Raw genomic sequence first — 23273 nt, 5'->3', positions numbered from 1 at the left:
AAAGAGGATGAATTTGATTAGGTCAACAATGCTTTAGGCTCCTTTCTAGGCCCTCTCTAAGGACCTTCAATTAGTCACCTGAGAGTTACTTATTAACTCAGATCATGCTTAGTCACTGGCTAAAAAAATGAAGGATCGTGCAGACCGAAGACAAGAGTTCAGGGTCAAACTGCAGAGAGCAAAGGACAATGAGTGGATGGTTATACCTTCCTCCTCATTCTTTCAGAGTCAGGGAAATGAGGCGACCAGGCAGCCTTTGGAGGTACTAATGTGAATGCAATATCAGGTGTGCTAGTGAAGACACAAATACTTCCAGTTAAAAAGGGCACTTTGTTTCCCTTACTTGAGATCAGGATCAGAGCCATGAAACCCTTATGAGTGCTGGGCTTGGTACCTTTTTTCTTTTACAGGATGCCTGTACACAAAGCAGACACCATGCCAGTGCTATTCTGGAAGTTCTTTTGACTCTAGGATTACTGGAAATAAGAGTAGCAGAGAGCACATTTATTAGTTTTAAATAATATTTAAGTCAGAGAGGTTACTATTTTAGCTACACATTTCTATCACTAGAGGATTATACTTGATGATAATGTAACCTTATCAAATCTAGATTATATAATTCTGGGATGAGTCAGTCTTTTAACTTCTAGTTTGTGACTTATTTGGGTCCCTTCATAATTCTTAATCACGTTCATTTGATCGTAAAATATTTATTTTAAGCCCACAACAAGTATATTTGTGCTCTATAAGAAGATGGCTAAAAATAACAAATTTAAGAGCAAAAGAGCAAATATTCCACTTGGATATTTATTACCAAAAAAGTTAAATGTCACATGGTGAACAGGTTGCACTTAATAGACAAATGGTTGCTGGTCTCTCTCTGGATTTCAAGTGCCCTTGCTAACCTCTTCATTTCTCCATTCTTGTAAATGACCAAGAACTGACCATACTCATTCAAATTCATACGTCAACATAACTGAAGATCATCACAGTGAAGGGCTACAAACTAGAGACAAGCACCACTCAATGGAAATGGAAGGACATTTTAAGTTTTTAAAATTTTTATTGGAGTATAGCTGATTTACAATGTTGTGCTTTTAACAGAGTCGGCAAAGGGAAGTTTTGCTTGTCTAGATAAAGTGTGTATTCTCACTCCATCGCTATTGGCTTATCTAGCTTTGGCCTCTCAAACCTCAGCTAAAAAAGGAATCATCCATGAGTTTCATTTTACTGCCAGGTGGTAGACGACAGAGTTTATACAATGAGACAAGAGGTTGGAAAACAAAAAAACAAGAGGACCAAGTTTAGCTGCTATGGCACTGAGGCTAGCTAGCACCTGGGTACTGACCTTTGGATTGCTTGCAAACGGATACAATCTGATACTCAGTCATAAAGAGCTACACTAAAAATGAAAGGCTTCTTTTATTTATACTTAAAAATGTATTATTTGAAACCAGATCTGTATGTGCTTTGTATTTGGTAAAAATAGAATTAAGTGGTTTCTGACACTGAAATTATACATAGAGGATTAGCTTTTTTCTTTTCCAGCTGCGCCGCCACACGGTTTGCAGGATCTTGGTTCCCAGACCGGGCTCTGGCAGTGAAAGCGCTGAGTCCTAACCACTGGACTGCCAGGGAATTCCCTCTTATAGTTTTAATTTAACTGGGATATTGTTTGTGAAAGAGCCTAACAGTAATTACACTTAATGGGCACAACATAACAAAACTTATAGTCTTCCTGTTGACTCTGATATATTTATTTTCCAGTAGCCAAATGTAATGGTAAATATTATGATAATAATGATAAATATAATATTAACTAATAATATTTATTGACTACTTCCTATTCTTATTGATTTACATATATCAACTAATTTATGTCTTGTAACTACCCTTGGAGACAAGTATTACTATGTTCATCTTAAAGGTGAGGGAATTGAGCCACAAGATTTTAAGCAACTTCCTTAAACAGCTAGTAAGTGGCAGAGCTGAATTTAAACCCAGGTAGTCTGGTGCCAGATGCACTCACTATACTGAGAGCACTTAGTGTGGTACCTGGCAGAAAGTGAATGCTTAATATTATTATCATTACTTTCAACGTTACTAGATTTAAGAAAAATGCATTGAGCACCTAAGCACTGGGAAAGTAAGCAATGACAAAAAAAAAATGCAAGGTCACTGTTCTCATGAAGCATAGTATTTAGTGGAGGAGATAGATATTATTCAACGAATTGTACCCTGTAAAGCAGAAATGATTACTTGAAGTAGAAGAATATTTCTAAATATTTTAGACCACTAACTGACAAGGGATTAATTTCCAAATTACACGAAAAGCTCATACCGATCAATATCAAAAAAACCAGGGCTTCCCTGGTGGCGCAGTGGTTGAGAGTCCGCCTGCCGATGCAGGGGACACGGGTTCGGGCCCCGGTCCGGGAAGATCCCACATGCCGCGGAGCGGCTGGGCCCGTGAGCCATGGCCGCTGAGCCTGCGCGTCCGGAGCCTGTGCTCCGCAACGGGAGAGGCCACAACAAAGAGAGGCCCGCATACTGCAAAAAACAAAACAAAACAAAAAAAGAACTAAACAACCCAATCAAAAAATGGGCAGAAGATCTAAACAGACATTTCTCCAAAAAGACACACACAGATAGCCAACAGGCACATGAAAAAATGCTCAACATCGCTAATTATTACAGAAATGCAAAGCAAAAATAGAGTAAGGTATCACCTCACTCCAGTCAGAATGGCCACATGAAAAAGTCTACAAATAATAAATGTTGAAGAGGGTGTAGGAAAAAAGGAACCCTCTTACACTACTGGTGGGAATGTAAATTGGTGCAGCCACTATGGAGAACAGTACGGAGGTTCCTTAAAAAACTAAAAATAGAGCTACCATAGAGCTGCAATCCCACTCCTGGGCATATATCTGGAGAAAACTCTAATTTGAAAAGATACATGAATCTCAATGTTCACTGCAGCACTATTTACAACAGCCAAGACATGGAAGCAACCTAAACGTCCATCAACAGATGAATAAAGAAGATGCGGTATATACACACAATGTAATATTACTCAGCCATAAAAAAGAATGAAATAATGCCATTTGCAGCAACATGGATGGACCCAGAGATTATCATACTAAGTGAAGTCAGTCAGAGAAAGACAAATATCATATGATATCACTTATACGTGGAATCTAAAAAAAAAAAAAAAAGAATTTATTTACAAAACAGATATAGACCCACAGACATAGAAAACAAACTTACGGTTACCAAAGGGGAAAGAGTAGGGGAGGGATAAATAGGAATTTGGGATTAACATATACACACTACTATATACAAAATAAACAACAAGGACTTACTGTATAGCACAGGGAACTATACTCAATATTTTGTAATAACTTATAAGGAAAAAGAATCTGAAAAAGAACATATATATATGTGTGTTGTGTACTGTACACCTGAAACTAACACAACATTGTAAATCAACTATACTTCAATTAAAAAAAATAATAATAAATAAATATTTTAGACTGCTATACTGGATGATTAAAGCATATGCTTCTATTACTCCTATTATCTATTCACTTAAACTCTGCTGCCTGGTTAAAGCTTTGGAAACTGCACTTTGTCAGGTCATTGCCCTATTCAGAAACCTTTGATTGCTTCCAGTTTTGTAGAGCCTAAGTAGCCACTGTGTGTCATACATACCAACAAACTCCCATCCTCCATTTATGGCAGATGTTAGTATTCCATGATGGCATATCTTTTTCTCTTTAGTTGTGGTCTTGCAATCTTATAATAAATCAAGGGTTGGTACTTGAGTTGAAACCTTTTTGCCACTGCTGACCCAGTTTTCTGGACAGAGTATTGGTTCTGGACTCAGACAAACAGGTTTAAATTCCAGCTCTCGGCCACTTATTTGTGGTGTGATGCTGGGCCAAGTCATTTCACCTATGGGAGCATCACTCTCCTTACATGTAAAGAGGGGATAATAAAAACTACCCAATAAGGTTTTTAGGTAATGCAATTAAGACATTTAGCATAGTGCCTGGTATATATTGCTCAGTAAACTGCAGTTACTATTTTTATCACCATAATCCTAATGTTCATTATTGCCATCAGAAAAAAAAGCCTTCAGAAACCTCCATAATCTAGCTCTAATTTACATTTCCAAATTTATCTCCCGTAACCTACTAAAGGAACCCTCCCTCCACTTTAACTAGATTTGGGTAACTCATTGTTCTCCCAAAACTAGCCTGCCGTTCCCTCTTCCTCTCTGCATATAAAAATCTGCCTTATTCAAGACCCTTCTCAAGTGCAATTTCATTAATGAAATACCCCTGATCCCTTCAGCCACAGTCACGCTGCTCTCCATTATACTCTCTCCATACTTACTGTCTGTTCCTGACATTTCATCATACCCTCACTGCCTGACCACATTCTCTTATGCTGATGTTTAATTTTATATTACAATTTAACTGTATATACGTATTTATCTTGTTTTCCTAGCTAAATTTTCAATTCCTTGGAAGTCAGCTATGCTAACCACGATATCACCAACGCTTCAACTCCTTAAAGGCTGGGACTATATAATACTTGTGTCCTCAAAATAATACCTAATCAAATGATCACACATTATCATCAGTGAATGAATGAAATAAAATGTACGCACATGTGTTTCAGTTAACTTAAAAATGAGTCATGGATTAAGAAGAGAAATTTATTTTTTAATTCTTCATATGATGTTGAAGGACTCAATGTTATAAGAAAAATCTCTGGCTTTCTACTTTGAATTAGATTATTCTCCCTTTGCTAGTCATACTTAAAGATTCTTTTTTTTACATTCACACCTATATCATCATATTTGAGCCTACGTAGTATAAGTGTTAGAAGAAGACTCTACCTCTCCAAACAAATTAGAAAGGCTTTTTGTTTTTATATGTCTTTTTAAAATTTGTACAGTTTTCTTTAATATGCATAGAATCATCACTCAGTACTAAAGAAATCTCAAATAATTATATTCCTCTCTGACCTAAGAAACATGATACATGTTTTTCATATCGGGTTTGAGTAAAATAAGGAATCCAAAGGCTCCATAATCACATGTAACTTAGCCCAGTGGCTCCTGTCACCACTCTGCAGGTGCTATGGGATGGGGCCGGGATGACATTTCACTGCTCTCTAGCAAAATGGGAGAAATCAGGGCACTAAAGCAGTGATGAACCGAGGGCTGGCAGGAGTAGTCCACTCTGAGGAGGGGACAGTATTTTCTTACTGACATTGGAACTGCCTGTACAGGGTAGATAAAAAGCAGACAAACTTTTAGTGGATTCTACTATTGTTTTAAAAGTATCTACAGAAAATGCAACCACATTTTGTCTGTACCTGTAGCAGACTGCTTCTCCTATCGTGCCCTTGGTGTGTCATAGCAATAAAGTGAGCTTTGAGTAAAGCTAAATTTATCCAGTTGAAGAGACAGGCCATTATTGTGCAATTAAATGATGGTGGCAATTAAATGTCCTTTCAAAACAAAATGGTAGTGATGATGGGAAACAATTTTTTTTTTTTTGGCCACGCCACACAGCTTATGGGATCTTAGTTCCCTGGCCAGGGATGGAACCTGTGCCCCCTGCAATGGAAGCGTGCAGTCCCAACCACTGGACCACCAGGGAATTCCCAGAAACAATTATTTTAAATATCCTCATTTGGTCAATTTTTTTAAAGTTGATTGTTATGCCTATCCCCAATGTGGGCTTTGTTACTGTTGCTCATTGCTTGGTTTATTTTTGGAAATGTCCCTAGTCTTTGAAATTCCATGTCTGAGAACAATTAACCAAGACAACAACTTAACCTAACAGAGTATGCGTGTGCAGTGACTTTTGGCCTAAGGCAATGGTTCTCAAAGTGTGGGGCTCTGGACCCATGGCATCAGTGTTAACTGGAAACTCCTTAGAAATGCAATTTAGATCTACTGAATCAGAAACTTTGGAGTGGAGACCAGCAATCTGTGTGTTTAAAAAGCCCTCTAGTGGATTCTGCTGCTGCTAAAGTTTGGGAACCACTCAACTTTCCAACTAGGTAGGGAAGATGAAAAAGTGCTGAGACAAAATACCTGGAGATTTTTAAATGCCCCTGTAATGTCCAGTGATTCTTCATCGCATTTATTTTGTATGGATTTTCCATAGTTATTAATTAATCAATATTTCCAAAGGAATTAATCTAGATTTATTTCCTGGAGTCTACAGTGAATGACTTCATAAGTGCCTATTCAAAGTGGGAAAAATAATGCTAAATATAGACCTTAAGTGATTAGGCTAATTATTCTTCAGAATGAGAAGTCAGTCAATCTAAAGAAAGTTGGAGCTGAGGCTGTATTTGAGGAACTGAAAGACCTGTGGGCCTGTGAACTCCCTTTGTGCAATGTCATTTCAGTCATTATAATGATTGCATGGTTATTATAGTATTAATGTCTATAGAAATTTCCATGAAGTAAACAGGTATTATGACTGTTTAGGATAAATTATTCCAGCACTTTATTAATAGAGATCTGTTGTCTTGAATAAAAAATTAAACTCCTACCTATGCTAAATGAGGGAAATATTGGAGATCCATTTATTACTGAGATAGTGTGAGGACTGTCTGGGGTGAAAGTAACTGAAGTAATCTAGCAAGGAACATGAGCTCCACATATGGCAGGATACAGGAGGGAACGTGAAATTGATTCTTTTATCCAAGAAAATAACCCAATTCTGATGAAATACTAACTGGACTGTAAAGAATTATAATTTGATAGCCTAATGCTTCTTATGTTTTCAGGATGTTTTCAAGGTTAATGTGGAGACTTTGAAATATTATGTTTGAGAAGGAAGAAAATTCTATGTGAACCATCAGCTTTCCACATGCACATGTATCAGGTTTGACCTGCATACAGTCAGCAATAAAAGATGCTGGCAGCAGTAGACTTTTCTGACAACTGGTAAGTGGAGGGAATAGTGGGTGTGGCCTTTGAAAGTAGGGCTCACCCTCATCAGGCTGGGACTTTTTAGCCATGTGAAGAGAGAAAGGGGGATGAAGGTGCACTGACCCCATTAATGATACCTTCTCCCAGCTCCCCCCTGCACTGACTCAACAGACATTGACTAAAAGCCTGCAATATGGAAGGAAGGAGCTAGAGAGACAAAAATCTATGAGAGGTCCAGGCCCTCAAGGCACTTACACAACCAGCAGGGTGGAAAGACATGACTTAGTTCCTGGCACAGCTGTGAACCACATGCCCAAGCTAATTTGCGGGTGCAGATGTGAAGGATCTGAGAACTGTTTTCAGCTGTGAGAGACCCAGGGCCTCTATCCTTGTTAGCCTTAGCATGAATCAACACTCCCATGTACACACACATGTACCCCAGGCCTCTAGTTACTCCTGGAGGGGCATTTTGGCAGCCTCAACATTGAGCCTTTCCCCAAGAAACCCAGGTCCTCAACCAAGTCATGGCTGCCCTCTTCCTGGGAAGCCAAAGATGTCCCCAATCACAGCCTGAGACTCCCTTGGGAGTATAATAACCCTTGGCTGCAGCTGAATCCATTGACAGAGGCTACAGATCCCCTCAAATTTCAGAGGTTGTTCCTATTTCCAATTCTCACTGAATCTTCGAAGCAAAATAATCCCTTTGCTGGCTTGCCCACAGGGTCTAGGTTTCCCTCAAAAGCAGAATCATGACCAACTTTTTCCAAAAAGTCTGAAGGGCAGTGGTTTCCAAATGCTAGTTTAATTGTTAGCTATATCAAAATCACCTGCCACATTAAAAAATACAGATACAGGAAGCTCATCCAAGACCTACCTAACCCAGAACTTTCTATGATGGAGCTCCAGGCTCATGTAGTTTAAAAAATTCCACAGGTGATACTGATGCATGCCATCAGCTGGGAACCACTGCACTAGGGCAGTGGTTCTCAAACATTAGGGGCATCAGAATCAAAATACAGATTCCTGGGCTCGATCCCCAGAATTTCTGAGTCCATAGCTCTATGGTGGGGCCAGAGAATTTCATTCCCACCAAGTTCTCAGGTGATGCAGATGCTGCTGATCAGGGGAGGAGCTTGAGAACGACCATACTAGGGAAGGGCAGGGGCCAACTCTACCAGAAAGCCGGTCCCTGGCTAAATACCCCTGTTACGCTGTTGACCTCCTATGGCAGATACTGCTCGTCACCTCCCCAGTGCTCGTCCTGCCTTTCTGCGTTCTAGCAGAAACTTGATTTCGCTGGAGGTACTAATGATTCTCAACTAACAGAACTCCATTTACCAGCTTCCCTTGAAGAAGGGGGTGCTTGTAGAACGAAATTCCAGCAAATAAATCATAAGCAGAAGTTGCTGGCTGGGGCTTCTGGAAAAGCTTTTTAAGGTGGGTGGGGAGGAGGGTGCTGGCTGAGCTGGCATTTTCCACCTTTTGTCCCCGGCTCTTCCCCTTTTTCAAGCCTGGAACACAGAGGTGATAACTGTAGTTCTCACAACCATCCTGGGATATATTATACAAAGAACCTGGGAAGTTCCCCCACTATTTAATACATTAATATTTCTTCAGCAGTGTGAACAGTCACATTAAATGAGTTATATAAAAATTATATATGTGGGTTCTGCATTCACGGGTACAAAGGGTGGATTATACTATGCCATTTTACATAAGGGACTTGAGCATCCACAGATTTTGGTATCCTGGAAACAATCCCCTGTGGATACCGAGGGAGGATCAGGTTAGGCTTTGCCCTCAAGCTTATGAAAAAACTTTGGTTTCCAGAAATTTTAGCATCACAAGGATGGTAGTCTCTGTACCACCATCTTCACTTGGAGATAGGAGTTAATCTAGTCTCCTTCTCCTTGCATGTGTTAATCCTTCACATCCAGTCAGTCTCTGGGGCTGTCACGTCTATCCCCCTAAAAGTCTTTTGACACTTCCTGCTTCTGGCTATCCAAACTGTCATAGCCATTCAGACTACCAGAATCTTTCCCTGAATTATCTTAATAGCCTTCTCCCTGGTCTGTCTCCCTCCCAACCCCGCTTTGATTTGCTCTCCACACTGCAGCCAGAGTGACGCCTATAACATAGGGATGATTGTGCTAATCCCCTGTGTAAAACGTTTCTATTGCCCTCTGGATAAAGTTCAGACGTCTTAATACGACTTTACAGGGCCCTTGCTGGTTTTTCAACCCTTATCTCTTGTCATTTTCCATGTCAAGTTCAAAGCCCCTGCCTTACTAAACTATTTTTAGATCTCTAAGAGAAAGCTATTTGCTCTTGTCCTTGTACAAGTTGTTCCCTCTTGGACAATGTACTAGTAAAAATCATAACTCTTCATTCAACACAGAAACTAAAACTAAAGATAACTTATGAGTATTAGTGTTCAGAGGCCTACACTAACCACAGCCAAGAAATCCAGGCCTGTCCAATCATCTTATAAACTATACACCTATGTTTATTTCTGGTAAATGCTTGATTCTTTTTTTTCTAGAGTGTACCAGAACAAGAATCAATGCAGAAATAATTACATATCCAAATTCAGACTTGTTTTGATTGACTAGTCATACATACAATTAAATATTTTATATATTTCTTAAATTTTTATTTTACAACCACAGAAGTGATATAACCAAGTTATAGAACATTTGGAAAAGAAAAACAGAGGAAAGACCCATATTTTCATCATTCCAGAAAACAATTACTATGATTATTATCTCCTAGAAGGTGAGCTCCGTAAAGCCAAGAGCTACGCATACCCTGTTTATTGCTATGTCCCCAGTGCTGTTTTTAGTTTTAAAAAAATGTAAATATCTGGATGAATGACTTATGAATCTGGATGAATGACCAATGTATCATTTTGGTGTACAGAATTCAAAATTCAAACACACTTGAATTTTCTACCATATACCTATTAGGCAACTTTGAGAATTTCAATTACAGTACATGTAAAGTGTTGAAGATAATCAGAGAAAGACAGCCCTGGGAACAGACTACAGAAGTAAAATGAAAGGCAGAGGAATATATATATTTTTTCAATAAAGCTTTGGGAGAGATAAAGAAAGCAAGGAGAAAGTAAAACTGACCCTCAGAAGTATCATCAGTGACATGGGTGAGAGAAGGGCTAATGCTGAAGGGGATAGAGGGGAGGAAGACACAATGCGGAGTCACAACGTCAAAAAGGCATCACACATTTTCACGGACAACGGAAGGCCAACAAATGACTTTGCATAAAGAGTATATGCCATACAATAAAATAAATATGTCAGTATCTTGTTTGAACTGTAGGTGCAAGCCATCTAGAAAAGTTTCTGATGAGCAAAGGAATGAATGACTCAATTAAATTAGAATCTCTACTTATTATCTTCGAAGGTGTCAGGGTCACAAAAGTCAAGGAAAATCTGAGGAACTGCTCTAGATTATAAGAAAGTAAGAGGAAAACTAAATGCAATGCATGATTCTGACCTGAACCCTTTTGCTACTAAAGATCCATTGGTTATTGACTGGCAAAACTTGAATGGAGTTTGAAGATTCGATAGTGGTAATGTATCAACATTAATTTCCTAATTTAGATGCTTGTGATGTGGTTATGTAGGAAAATGTCCCTGTATGTTAAAAATACACACTAAAGTACTCAGAAAAACGGGACATTATGTTGGCAACTTAATCCCAGACATTTTTTTAAAAAAAGTTTTGTATACTAAGCTTGAAATTACTTTTTTAAAAAAATTAGGATCTTTAAAGGTGGGTCTGGACATCAGTATTTTAAAAACTGTTCAGGTGATTCTAACATGCAACCAAGGCTAGAAACCACTGCTACAGAGTCTTCATTTATCAACCTTAAAGAAAAAAGGTTACATACTTTTGTACTGAGTACATGAACTACAATTTATTTAACCAAACTCTTCTGTCTTTTCCTTCAAAAATGACTTATTAAAGTTTTTATAGGCCAGGCAAGACAGAATCTCTTCCCTATGAGCACTAAGTCTCATGGGGAAATATCTACAAGCAAACAAAATGTGCTGTAATAATAATAATAATATAATTGTTATCATTTGTTCAGCAATTACTGTGTGCTAGACACTATGCCACCTGAAAGGTCAGGCACTGCTATCATCTTCCTTTTACAGAATGAGGAATCCTAGGCACAATGAAATAAGTAACTCACCCTGGAGTACAGATCTATGTTGACTCTTGACTACACTACTGTATTAGAGGAAAGCAAAGCTTTATGAAAACACACAGATGAGCCTCCGATGCAGACTACGGGTGTCATGGAAGCCTAATCAGAGGAAAGAACATCAGATATATCTTTAGACATGCACCCTATCTCCAATTTTAATTACCACAAATATTTCTTAAGTGAACATCTGTGCAGAAAACTTTCCATTTAGTAGTCCTGCTTCTATTCCTACTCCTTTGGTGAGATTCTAAGAAGCAGAATTCTGGGACAACGTGTATGGAAAAACCCCATGGCTTTCAATACCTGCTGCCACATAGCTGTCACCAGCAATACGAGGGTATCTATTTTACTGTAACCTTACCAGAAGTGGGCACTGATACTTTAAAAATTCTTTTCCATTAGTGGAAAACGAGTATTTCTTTATTACAAGTTAAGCTAAACATTTTTTCCACTAATGCTTTCTCTAAAGCACAAATTTAAGATCTTCATAATTACTACCAATAGAGTCTCAGTGCATGTTACCAGCAAAATAACATCTTAGAATGTCTCATACTATACAGATGCTGTCATTTTTCCCTATAACCACAAAAGTGGCTGTGTCACAACAGCAGCATGTAATGAAATCATATTTCAATATTCATGCTAAGATCCTTGACCTCTAAAACCTTGTGAGCTCATTGAGGACAGAGGAAATATCTTGCTTGATTTTGAAATCCTATCACAATGTTAGCAAGTAAAACACACTCTATAACTGTTTGCTGTTAAGAGTAAGTAAATAAAATCATGGATGGTGACAAAATATAAATGGAAACCATACTTTCTGACCTCTACACATATGACACAAAAAACCCAGGTCAGTAAACATCACATGAGAAAAAGGAGAAGTAGGTTGCTCCCTTTTTTCCCTTCTTGCCATATAATTAGGGAACCCATGACACCAGTGTGCTGATGACAGTTCTTGTTTATACCTTTTGGCCTAACATCCTGGCTGCTTAATTCTAGATTGGGCGATACATTTCATGGTCACTCTACGTCTAAAGGATGTTCCTTTAATGAACAGTAGATCTAAGTACAAAGTGCTTCCCTGATCAGAGAGCTTGTCTTTGTGTCACTTTAAATTTCACTTTAAAAACCTATGAGCAGATAACTCTTTGGGCCTCATAGTGTTTTGTTTTGTTTTAATAAAATTTTACCATTTAAAGCTAAGTGATAATCTGCAAATAGTTAATCCCTAACTAACAGAACATCCCTTGATAGGATCAGCACTCTTAATTCTATTTTATTGATAAGAGAAGGGAGGCATGGAAAGTGACTTATTCCAGGGCACATCAAGTATGAATCATCAGCAAGGTGAAAGGAGGCTGTTGGAGCTCTAACTTCCGTTTTTGATTAACTCTCTGAACCACACAGGCATTAATTTGCAATTAAATTTCCTGTGCAGTTTGGTTAGAAAGATTTTAATCATTTAGAAAATGGCTCTGTAAACTGCAGCCAGTAATAATCTATTTCAAATTGTATGAGCAAAATCACAAGCATACCTTCAGTAATATTTTTTAATGGGCATAAAATTCACGGTTAATAATTTTTCAATTTCCCTGAACAACAGTCTGAATTCAAGCCTCACCTATAGGTCCTAAGTTATCAGAAGGTAAAGGGAATATTTATAAAATAGGTTAAAGTATAAAGTAAATATTTAATCCTTTGTGTAATAAAAATAAAATTTGTTACAGTTTTATGTTTCAGAAGTATGCATGTCTACATTTCATACTACGGTGCAGTTTGGATAAGATTTTAGCAGATTAACATCTTGGATTATGACAGAAAATCTTAATGGAGGTAGCAAAGTCACTCTTTATAGCAACTAAAACAAAAACTCATAGAAATAAATTTAATAGGCTATATGTCTAAGACCCATATAAAAAAAGAGGCATAAAAGAAGAGGCATACCACATACACAGCTGGAGAACTATTATTATACTTATGTCACACCCACATTAATTTATAAACATACTGTAATGTCAGTCAAGGTTCCATTGGCATCTTGTGGGGGTGGGTTAAAGCAGGGGTCCCCAACCCCTGGCCCACGGACCGGTACCTGTCCGAGGCCTGTGAACCGGGCCGCACAGCAGGAGGTGAGCGGCGGTCAAGCCTGCAAAGCTTCATCTGCCGCTCCGCATCACTACTCATAGCTCGCATTACCGCCTGAACCATTGCCCCCCATCACTCGGCCTACAGCCTGAACCATCCTCCCCCTCCCCCCACAGTCCATTGGAAAACTGTCTTCCACTAAACCGGTCCCTGGTGCCAAAAAGGCTGGGGACCGCTACGTTAAAGAACTTGGTAAACTCATGTAAAGTTCATTTGGAGGAATAAATTTAAGAGAATAACCAAGAAAACTTTTTAAAAGTATAAAGTGCAATAATAAAAATAGTATTTTGCTGGCACAGACCAATAGAATAAAATTGAAAGTTCGAAACAGGCACAGGTGTATATAAGTATTCAATAAATGAGAAATAACAATGAAAGAATAAAAGGATTTAATAAGCGATGTTGTGACAGCTGACTAGACCCATACCTCACACCATTCAGCAAATTAATTCCAGGCTTTCCAGGCTAGTTGAATATTTCAGTGCAAGACAATGAAACGAAATATTGGGAAAGGCTTTTAAAGATACAAAAAAAAAAAAAAAAACAAACGACTGATAGATTTGATATAAAACATATTACTCACTAAAATAAATATGTATTAAGGATATCAATCATTTTTCTGTCATTCATGCTTTAATCACTTAAAGTTATCAGCTGTCTTTTAATTTCATTTAGCTCCTCCTGACACAAAACTATAAGAAGTTAAACTATAAGAAGTTAAAAATACCAATCTTTTCTTTAAGGCCTCCTTCCCTTGGCTGTGAAGTGACTTTCTTAATTCCAAACCACACCAATTTTTCACTTATATCTTCTTATAATTCTTTTCATTGTTTCTTATGTTATGTTAATTACACAGACGAGAAATCAAAATATGGCCTCGTCCTCTATTAACTGTTTGATTTGAGGATGTTACGTAACCTCTCTGAGTCTCAATTTCATTTTTCTGATAAAACAGACATGATAATGCCAACCTATCAGAGTTGCTGTGGAGATTAAAAAAATAATTTATACAAAGCATTTATCATAATTATTACAGAACCTGGTATACAAAAAGTCAAAACAGTCTGTTTTTCTAAGTTAAAATGGTAGCTATTACTTTTAATGCTATCACATTGCACAATTTCATTGATAAATCATGACTAGAAACCTAAGGTAATGGTGTTTTTACCTGATTTTTAAATAAATTTCACGTTATTTAATCAATGCTATAGCTTTTTACTTTTTAAGTTTTTAAACCATACTATATGCCAATCAGAAAAATACCTTAGTTCTTTGAAGACTACCCCATTACTACAGCATCCTACAATTTGGTCTTTTAAAGTTGCAGTCTGAAGTTATCCGATGGCCAAAGAACCTTGTAATCCAAGAGTATTAAAAGGTTCCTTACACACTAGACCTGCTGAGATTATTTATGAGTTTGAAATATAAATAGGATGCTTACCCTTCTTCATCTTACCTCTAATAGGCCATCCTCTGGTAGATCAGTGCAGTGGACAGCATTCTGGATCTTAGTTTTACCAAAGATTGCTCGGAGGGTTCCAGGGCGTAAATGCCGGGCAATTTCCTATTAAATAAATACACATTCACATATAGATTAAAGTCAGCCATGTAGTGTCAATTTAAAAAAAACACCAGCTGTACGAAATACATTCATTAATTATTCATTACATGTACATGTATACATTGTTGGTAATGATTTTTCCTGGAAACAGGATGAATGCATGAAAACTGAGCAATGAAAATTCTCAGTTCACTCATAAAGCTTTTTCTCTGGCCCAATGTAAAGTCCACTGTAATCTATGTCGAGGGCAATAATAATTATATCTCTTTTTATCAACAGATTATGGGAATCACATAAATATGAACCCAGCTCATTATTGTGAAAGACTTGTATTTTATAAAGACAATAGCGATCCTAACAATTTAACTTAAAATGAACTAGTTTGATGGCACTGATTGCAAAAGACTTTTTAAAATGTTACAGTTGTATCAGTTTAGTGCTATCTCACATTTAAGGGAAAAAAATGGTTACAAATAACTCATAAAATTTTGGGTAAAAGAAACAAGAAGTTAAAAAAAATTGAAGATGTGGGCTTCCCTGGTGGCGCAGTGGTTGAGAGTCCACCTGCCGATGCAGGGGACACGGGTTCGTGCCCCGGTCCAGGAAGATCCCACATGCCGCGGAGCGGCTGGGCCCGTGAGCCATGGCCGCTGAGCCTGCGCGTCCGGAGCCTGTGCTCCGCAACGGGAGAGGCCACAACAGTGAGAGGCCTGCGTACAGCAAAAAAAAAAAAAAAAAAAATTGAAGATGTGGGAGTATCAATGACCTACTTAATAGTCTGTTTTTCTAAGTTAAAATTTTTCTAAAATCCTATTTTGATTTTGAAATATACATACAAAAAAGGCATTTACTACACATATTTTAAAATTATAATGAAACAAATACCCGTGTGCCCACTATTAAGCTGAATTAAAATAATATTACAATAACTTTCAAGGTCCCGGTGTGCTCCATCTTCATTCCATCCCATCCCTATCTCCACCCAGAGGTTACCATTAATATCAATTTTACTTAAATATTCCCTTGTTTTACTTAGTTTTCAAGGCATTGTTTTTCATATTTGTCCATGTAAATATGTGTAACTGTAATTCATTTGTTTTTATTACCATATATATTCCAATGTATGATAGAGCATACTTTATCCATTTTCCTGATGATTGACATTCAATTAATTTCTTCTCTCTCTCTCCCCACCTCTCTGTCCTCCCACCTCTCTCTCCTCACACACGCTCACGCTCACACTCACACACACACACACACACACGATCACAAACAATTCTGCTACAAGCATTCCTGTACATGGTGCACATGTGCAAGAGTTCTTCTGGAATCTTGGGGGCACATACATATTCAGTTTTGCTAAGTACTATCAGACTATTTTCTTAAATGGCTGTCACAATTTGCCCTCGGCCATCAATGCACAAGAATTCCCACTATCCATACCAAAGCCAGCATTTGATAGTGGCTGACTTTTTACTTTTGCCATTAGGCAAGCGTGAAATGGTATCTCATTGTGTTAGTACGAATTTCCTTGATAACTAAAGAAATTGAGTGTCTTTTCATATATATCCTTTTCTGTAAAATGCCTATTCTTGACTTTTTTCCATTTTTCTATTGGGTTATTCTTTTTCCTTTTGTTATTCTTAATACCTTCTGAATTCTAATTTTCTGTCAGTTATATATGATGCAAATATCTTTTCCCAATATGTAGCTTGTCTTTGAGTTTTATGTTTTCTGATGACCAGAAATACTAAAATTTAATGAAATTAAATTTATCAATTTACGATTTGTGCTTTTTGTTTCTTAAGGAATTATTCCCTACTCCGAGTGCATAATGATACTCATCTCTATTGTCTTCTAAAATCTTCAAAGTTTTGCCTTCCACATTAAGTTCTTGATCCATCTAGAACTGACTTTGGCTATCATGTGAGGAAGATGTCCATTTTCATTTTTCCCATATGGATATTTAATTGCCCTAGCACCATTTTTTGAGTTATTTCTCTCTTTCCCCTGCAATCTCCAATGAGATTGATAGCTCTGTTATATGAAAGGTTTCCCTGGATGTATGGGTCTGTTTCTTGGTTTACTATTTGATTCCATTGGACTTTTTGTCTATTTTTACATCTATGCTGTCTTAATTATTATAACTTTATAATAAGTCTTCACCTGGTAAGGCAAGTCCCCCAGATTTTGGTTTTGAATGCATTAAGTTTGGGTTCCCTATTAGACATCCAAGTGAAGGTGTCAAATACACGATCGGCTGAGTCTAGAGTTCAGAGGAGTGTTCCACACTGCAAATAACAATTTGGGGGTCAATAGCATATATATGGTATGTAAAGGTTAGATGAGATCATGAAGGCAGTGAGTATAAACAAAGGAGAGGAAGCACAGGGACACCTTGACTTTTTAATGACATCATGTCATTAAAAAGTCAAGGAGATGAGGAGAGATGAACAAAGAAGACTGAGAAGGAACAGCCAGCTTGGTAAGAAGAAATGCAGCAGCATCCTTTCCTAGAAGACAGTGAAGAAAAATGTCAAGGACAGAGAGTTATCAACAGTGTCAAATGTTAAGTCATATAGGGTTAGGACTTCCCTGGTGGCACAGTGGTTAGGAATCCCCCTTCCAATGCAGGGGACACAGGTTCAATCCCTGGTACGGGAAGATCCCTCATACCACAGAGCACCTAAGCCCGTGTGCTACAACTACTGAGCCTGTACTCTAGAGCCTGTGAACCACAACTACTGAGCCTGTGTGCCTAGAGCCCGTGCTCCACAACAAGAGAAGCCACAGCAATGAGACGCCCACACACCTCAACGAAGAAGAACAGCCCCCACTCGCCGCAACTAGAGAAAGCCTGCACGCAGCAAAACCCAATGTAGCCAAAAAGAAAATAAATTAAAAAAAAAAAAAGTCACAGGGTTAAAGACGAAGAACTGGCCACTAGACCACGTGGAGTCACTGATATCCTTGACGAGAGCAGTTTCTGAGGAGTGGAGAAAAGCTAAAGACTTATTATTATGGTTTCAAGAGAGAATGAGAGAGGAAGAACGGGCACAAGTGAATACAGGCAACTATGTTGAGGAATTTTACTGCAAAGGGGAGGAGAAAAATGGAGCAGTAACTGGAGAGGGAAGTAGAATCAAGAGAGGGTTTTTCATTAAATGTTGGAGAGGGTGTGGAGAAAGGGAACCCTCCTGCACTGTTGGTGGGAATGTAAATTGATATGGCCACTATGGAGAACAGTATGGAAGTTCCTTAAAAAACTAAAAATAGAACTACCATATGACCCAGGAATTCCACTACCGGGCATATATCCTGAGAAAAGCATAATTCAAAAAGAGTCACGTCCCACAATGTTCACTGCAGCTCTATTTACAATAGCCAGGACATGGAAGCAACCTAAGTGTCCATCAACAGATGAATGAATAAAGAAGATGTGGCACATATATACAATGGAATATTACTCAGCCATAAAATGGAACGAAACTGAGTTATTTGTAGTGAGGTGGATGGACCTAGAGTCTGTCATACAGAGTGAAGTAAGTCAGAAAGAGAAAAACAAATACCGTATGCTAATGCACATATATGGAATATAAAAAAATGGTACTGATGAACCTAGTGGCAGGGCAGGAAGAAAGACGCAGATGTAGAGCATGGACTTGAGGACACAGGGGAGGACAGGGAAGCTGGGACAAAGTGAGAAAGCAGCATGGACATATATACACTACCAAACGTAAAACAGATAGCTAGTGGGAAGCAGCCACATAGCACAGGGAGATCAGCTCGGTGCTTTGTGACCGCCTGCAGGGGTGGGATAGGGAGGGTGGGAGGGAGGCTCAAGAGGGAGGGGATATGGGGATATATGTATACATATAGCTGATTCACTTTGTTGTACAACAGAAACTAACAACATTGTAAAGCAATTATATTCCAATAAAGATATTTAAAAAAAGAGAGGGTTTTCTTTTTTTGAGGGGGAGGGGATGCTGTTTTAAAGTGGGAGAAATAATAATACCTTTCCAGGCTGATAGGAATCATCCAACAAAGGGAAAAACTGATGAAACAGAAAGGAGAAGAGAGAATTGCTGGAGTGATGGAAGCAAGTGACAAAGTAGAGGAGTTGGCCTTATATCTAAGAGTGTGGAACATTCACCCTGAGCATCAAGACAGTACATGGGCCCAGTTATAGCTATGTGGGTTTATGTAGTGGCTGGAACTTATGGAAGTTCTTTCTCTATTTTTAGTTTTTATTGAGATATGACTTACATACGATAGCATGCATAGGTTTTAACTGCACCGCCCCATGAATTTAGTCAAATGTATATACTCAGCAACCACCATCTTAAACAAGATATAGAACATCTCTAAAGTTCCCTCTAGACTTTATTTTTTTGACTAATTCTATTTTCCAGTGAAAAAGTCAGCAAGATTGTCACCAGCTGAGAGGAAGGATGGGGAAGAGGTTTTGGGGATCTGAGGACAGAAAAGGAGGTACAAGACACTTTAAGAGAGGAGAAGAGTGAATGGACTAGAAAAATGAATGTGACTGCTCGGCAGCACTGAGGGCCCTCTTGAGGTTAATGATCATGAAGGTAAAGGGAGATCGTTCAGGACGCCTGAGTGTTCTCCAGTCATGGGTGCAGGCAAAGGTTAGGTAGAAGGCTGAATTTAATGAGGGTTGGGGTTTTTTTTTTTTTTTTTTTTTTTTTGCGGTACGCGGGCCTCTCACTGCTGTGGCCTCTCTCGTTGTGGAGCACAGGCTCCGGACGCGCAGGCTCAGCGGCCATGGCTCACGGGCCCAGCCCGCTCCACGGCATGTGGGATCTTCCCGGACCGGGGCACGAACCCACGTCCCCTGCATTGGCAGGGGGACTCCCAACCACTGCGCCACCAGGGAAGCCCTGAGGGTTGGGGTTTTACCAACAGAAAACAAGAAAGTAAGAGAGGGGTAAGGGGGCTGAAACTGTATGTAAGGAAACAATGATAATGATAGACAAAAGAAATTTTAATTGAGGATGAAAGTAAGTGAGGCCCTGCGGGGTAGAGGGGGGGTTAGAGACAATGAAAAGGTAGGTCAATGGATTAGAGCTCCTAGTGGGATGGGATGATTATGGAAATCGGTGTGTTATAAGAAGTGAGCTGGAAAGTCAAGAGATAGGATACCTGAAATTGGAATTACTGGAGGTGCACAGAGAGGGGGTTATAGATATTTATAATGACCAGTTTTAAGATATAACCATGGCTGAGGTCAGGTGGAGGGCAAGAAGGTTACAAGAAATGAGGACAACAGATGGAAAGGTAACGTATGGAATGGATTACCCGTATGAATATGGAAATCACCAAAAATTATGACAGGTGTAGCGTATGGTGCAAGGACGATGAGCAGCATTCACACCTGTGATTCCATCACTTAAGCAATTTTAAAGGCATGGGTTTATTTATTAAGTCTTACTTCCAAGGTTTCTATCAAATGTCAGTTATAAGTGTATCAAGTTTAAGAAAAACATTTTGATAAACTAAGAAATAAGGATGACCTTATATTTTATTTCATATTCATTACTTTCATTCTGTTCTCCATAACTTTCCTGGGAATGAAGTACCCAATATTAAACACCTACTCTACTTACGTGGTGGTAAGCTGCCATTCTGTAAAAAAAGATGTACTTTGTAAAATTATGAAAGGTGAATGAAAGGTGAGTACTTATTTTCCTTTCCTTATTGTTTCAGATTAGGGGGAAAACTTTAAAGTGACTCACTTTGATTAAACTGCTTCATAAGAACTTATTCTCTACCCACTTTTATTTGGAAATCACCATGTTCATTAAAATATTTTCTTGTAGGTGTCTGCTACACACACAGCACTTGAACTCAAAAGATGTTCATGTGTGTGTGTAGGCGGTGGGTGGGTGTTGTACTGTGGTCAGAGAAGGCAGTCTCTTTGTTCTTCTTTTGAAGGAATTTGTTGAGATTTTCTTTGCATCCTAATACATAGTCAATTATAGTGAATGTCTCATGGGTAGTGGAAAAGAATATTGTCACAGGTTGCATTTCTCTGGGAAACCAACTCTGAGGTGTAGATTTGCACACAGGAAGTTCGTTGGGGAGTGGCTTCAGGGAAGTTTATTGTGGGGAAGTGAGGAAAACAGGATTAGGCAGAGAGAGAAGTTGAAGTTCAATGCAGTTACAACAGTTGCCCCAGATCATCCTACAAGAAGCTCTGGAGCTTCAGAGTTGTCCTCAGTTGAAGCAAAGGGGTCAGACCTTTATCTCTCTAAATTGACAAGTCACTGGACATATGCCATTCCAGGGAAGGGGGCATGTCCTTGGGCAGATGACTTTCTTTGGCAGAGAGAAATTTCTGGAGAGGGACTTATTGTATTACAGTCAGTAGCCAACACTTCCAGAGCTGGGAAATGGGCATTGCAGTCGTGAAGGGCAGAGGGGAATCTGAGTGGCCCTCCACAGCATCTACTAATTACATACATACAAACATACACACACAGACATGCACACATGCACATGCATATGTGATACATTCAGTATATACAGCATATATGACAAATACGGCATTGCAGACTATTGCAATCTGATTACCATTCTTTTTAGGTAACTAATTTTTTCTGGAAGGTTTTGTATTATCTCTCTATCTAGGCATTGGTCATTTACTGGTCATTCTGCTCTGTACTCAACAGTCCAATCCTATCTGAAGATACACACCTTCAGTCTGTTATTTCTTTTATTGTTTTCTCTCCTCCATTTTATTTCTTCTTTCCTTTAGCTGTTTCTATGTAATAGATATTGAAACTTCTGGTTCTATCTTCCCTCTCTCTTTTCTTTTATACTTTCCATCTAATTGTCTTTTTGTGTTATATTCTGGGAGAATTCCTCCATTTGATCTGTCACCTCACTAATTTGTTTTTAAACTTTTGTTTTTAATTTGTTTTTAGGTCCACTGCACAATTCTACTCATTTAGTGAGTATTTTTAATATTTCAAAAATTATATTTTAAGTTTTTCATATCTATAATTATTTTTATGGATCCAGTATTCTCTTTCTGGGGATACTGACTATATTATTTTAAAGACTTCTGTTAGCTCTATTAACTTGCTTTCCTTAGGTACTGATTCTCTTTGTTGTGTTTGGTGTCTTCTTTATGGTATGGGTTAATAACTTCAAATGGTTGGTAATTCTTGGCTCTTTATCTTTGTTTGGAATTTTCTGTTTACCTGTCATAGAGGTCAGGGACATACTGACAGGCAGGGTATGCTGGTTGTTTTTCTTAAGGAAGTGGGGCGTCCCATTTTTTCCTGGGTGTCACTAGCTACCTACCCACCACATTGCCTCTAGCTAAAGCCCCACATTCGTGGCCTTGGGCTGTAGTTAACAGCATCAGCTGTCCTCTACTCAGCATAAGCAAGCAAAGGGGAAAGGGCTGATTTATTCTGCTGCTCTTTATGCAGTCTCCTCACTCATCACCCTGCTGACGGCTCCAGGTCCCTCCTTAGCATTGCATCCACTGTGGCTGATGTGCAGCCAGACCCCCTGCCCCTTCTGAGCAATCCTCTCCTGCATGCTTTAGAATATGCTTCTCTTTAACAGTCCAATCCTACCTGCTTTTTGCCTTTCAAAGTTAATGGTCTGCTAATGGTAGGCACTCTTTCTTGTTTTCCAGAGTGGCTGGAGATTTACTCTTTAAAATAAAACAAGATAAAATAAAATATATCTCCCATAATTTCTAAGGATTGGAAAGGCAGGGAATGATGGGCACACATGGTTATCTGCCACACTGATGAAAACTCATCTTACTGACATTTCCATTTCCCCAAACTCAGTAAGTTACCTTCAATTCATATTAGCTGCTATCATTTTGTGTCTAAAAATTGAATTCCTTCCAGAGTAATCCTTCATTTCCCACTGCTCCTATAGGAATTTATGCTCCTATTGTAACCCCTGACTTGCAATTCATATAGTTTTTCTGTGTGCCTATTTCAGTAAGTTTCCATTAGACTCTCAACCCTTTAACACAATATAAAACTTCCTTAATATTCTATCCCTTACTATGAGCACACAATAAATGTTTGCTAACTATTTTTTGACTGACATAAAATGGCAAACTTCTATTTAAGGAGCCAGGATGGAGCAGAATGAAGAATAAGGGCTGTGAAGGAAGGCAATCTGGATTTGAATTTGCCTGTCACTTACTAGTTGTGTGGTCATGCCACGTTGCTTAACCTTTCTGCCTGTTGTAAGGTTTTCATTTGCAAAACAGGGATAAAAATAGGACGTAGCTAGACTTAACTATGATGTTTTTGTGAGAATTATAGTAAGTAAAAGTATTTAGAGCAGTGTCTGTCATATGGTAAACA

At 38.5% G+C, this 23273-nt stretch overlaps 1 protein-coding gene across 4 annotated transcripts in view; it reads right to left on the bottom strand.

Moving 5' to 3' along the window:
• NME7 (NME/NM23 family member 7) overlaps nt 1-23273 on the bottom strand; it is a 260881-nt gene that overhangs the window by 38659 nt on the left and 198949 nt on the right. For 3 of the 4 annotated variants that reach the window (XM_022560184.2, XM_089911404.1, XM_022560185.2), the window contains one exon: nt 14800-14907. In XM_022560184.2, coding sequence (XP_022415892.1) covers nt 14800-14907 — 108 coding nt within the window. Of the gene's footprint in view, nt 1-14784; nt 14908-23273 lie in introns of all 4 variants that reach the window. The other variant, XM_089911417.1, reaches the window with a different exon arrangement.

This window comes from Delphinapterus leucas, chromosome 1 (assembly GCF_059928025.1).
Source record: "Delphinapterus leucas isolate spDelLeu-1000000601 "Yukka" chromosome 1, BTC_Dleu_Yukka2, whole genome shotgun sequence".
Classification (NCBI taxonomy): Eukaryota; Metazoa; Chordata; class Mammalia; order Artiodactyla; family Monodontidae; genus Delphinapterus; species Delphinapterus leucas.
This window is presented reverse-complemented; position numbering and strand designations above follow the sequence as displayed.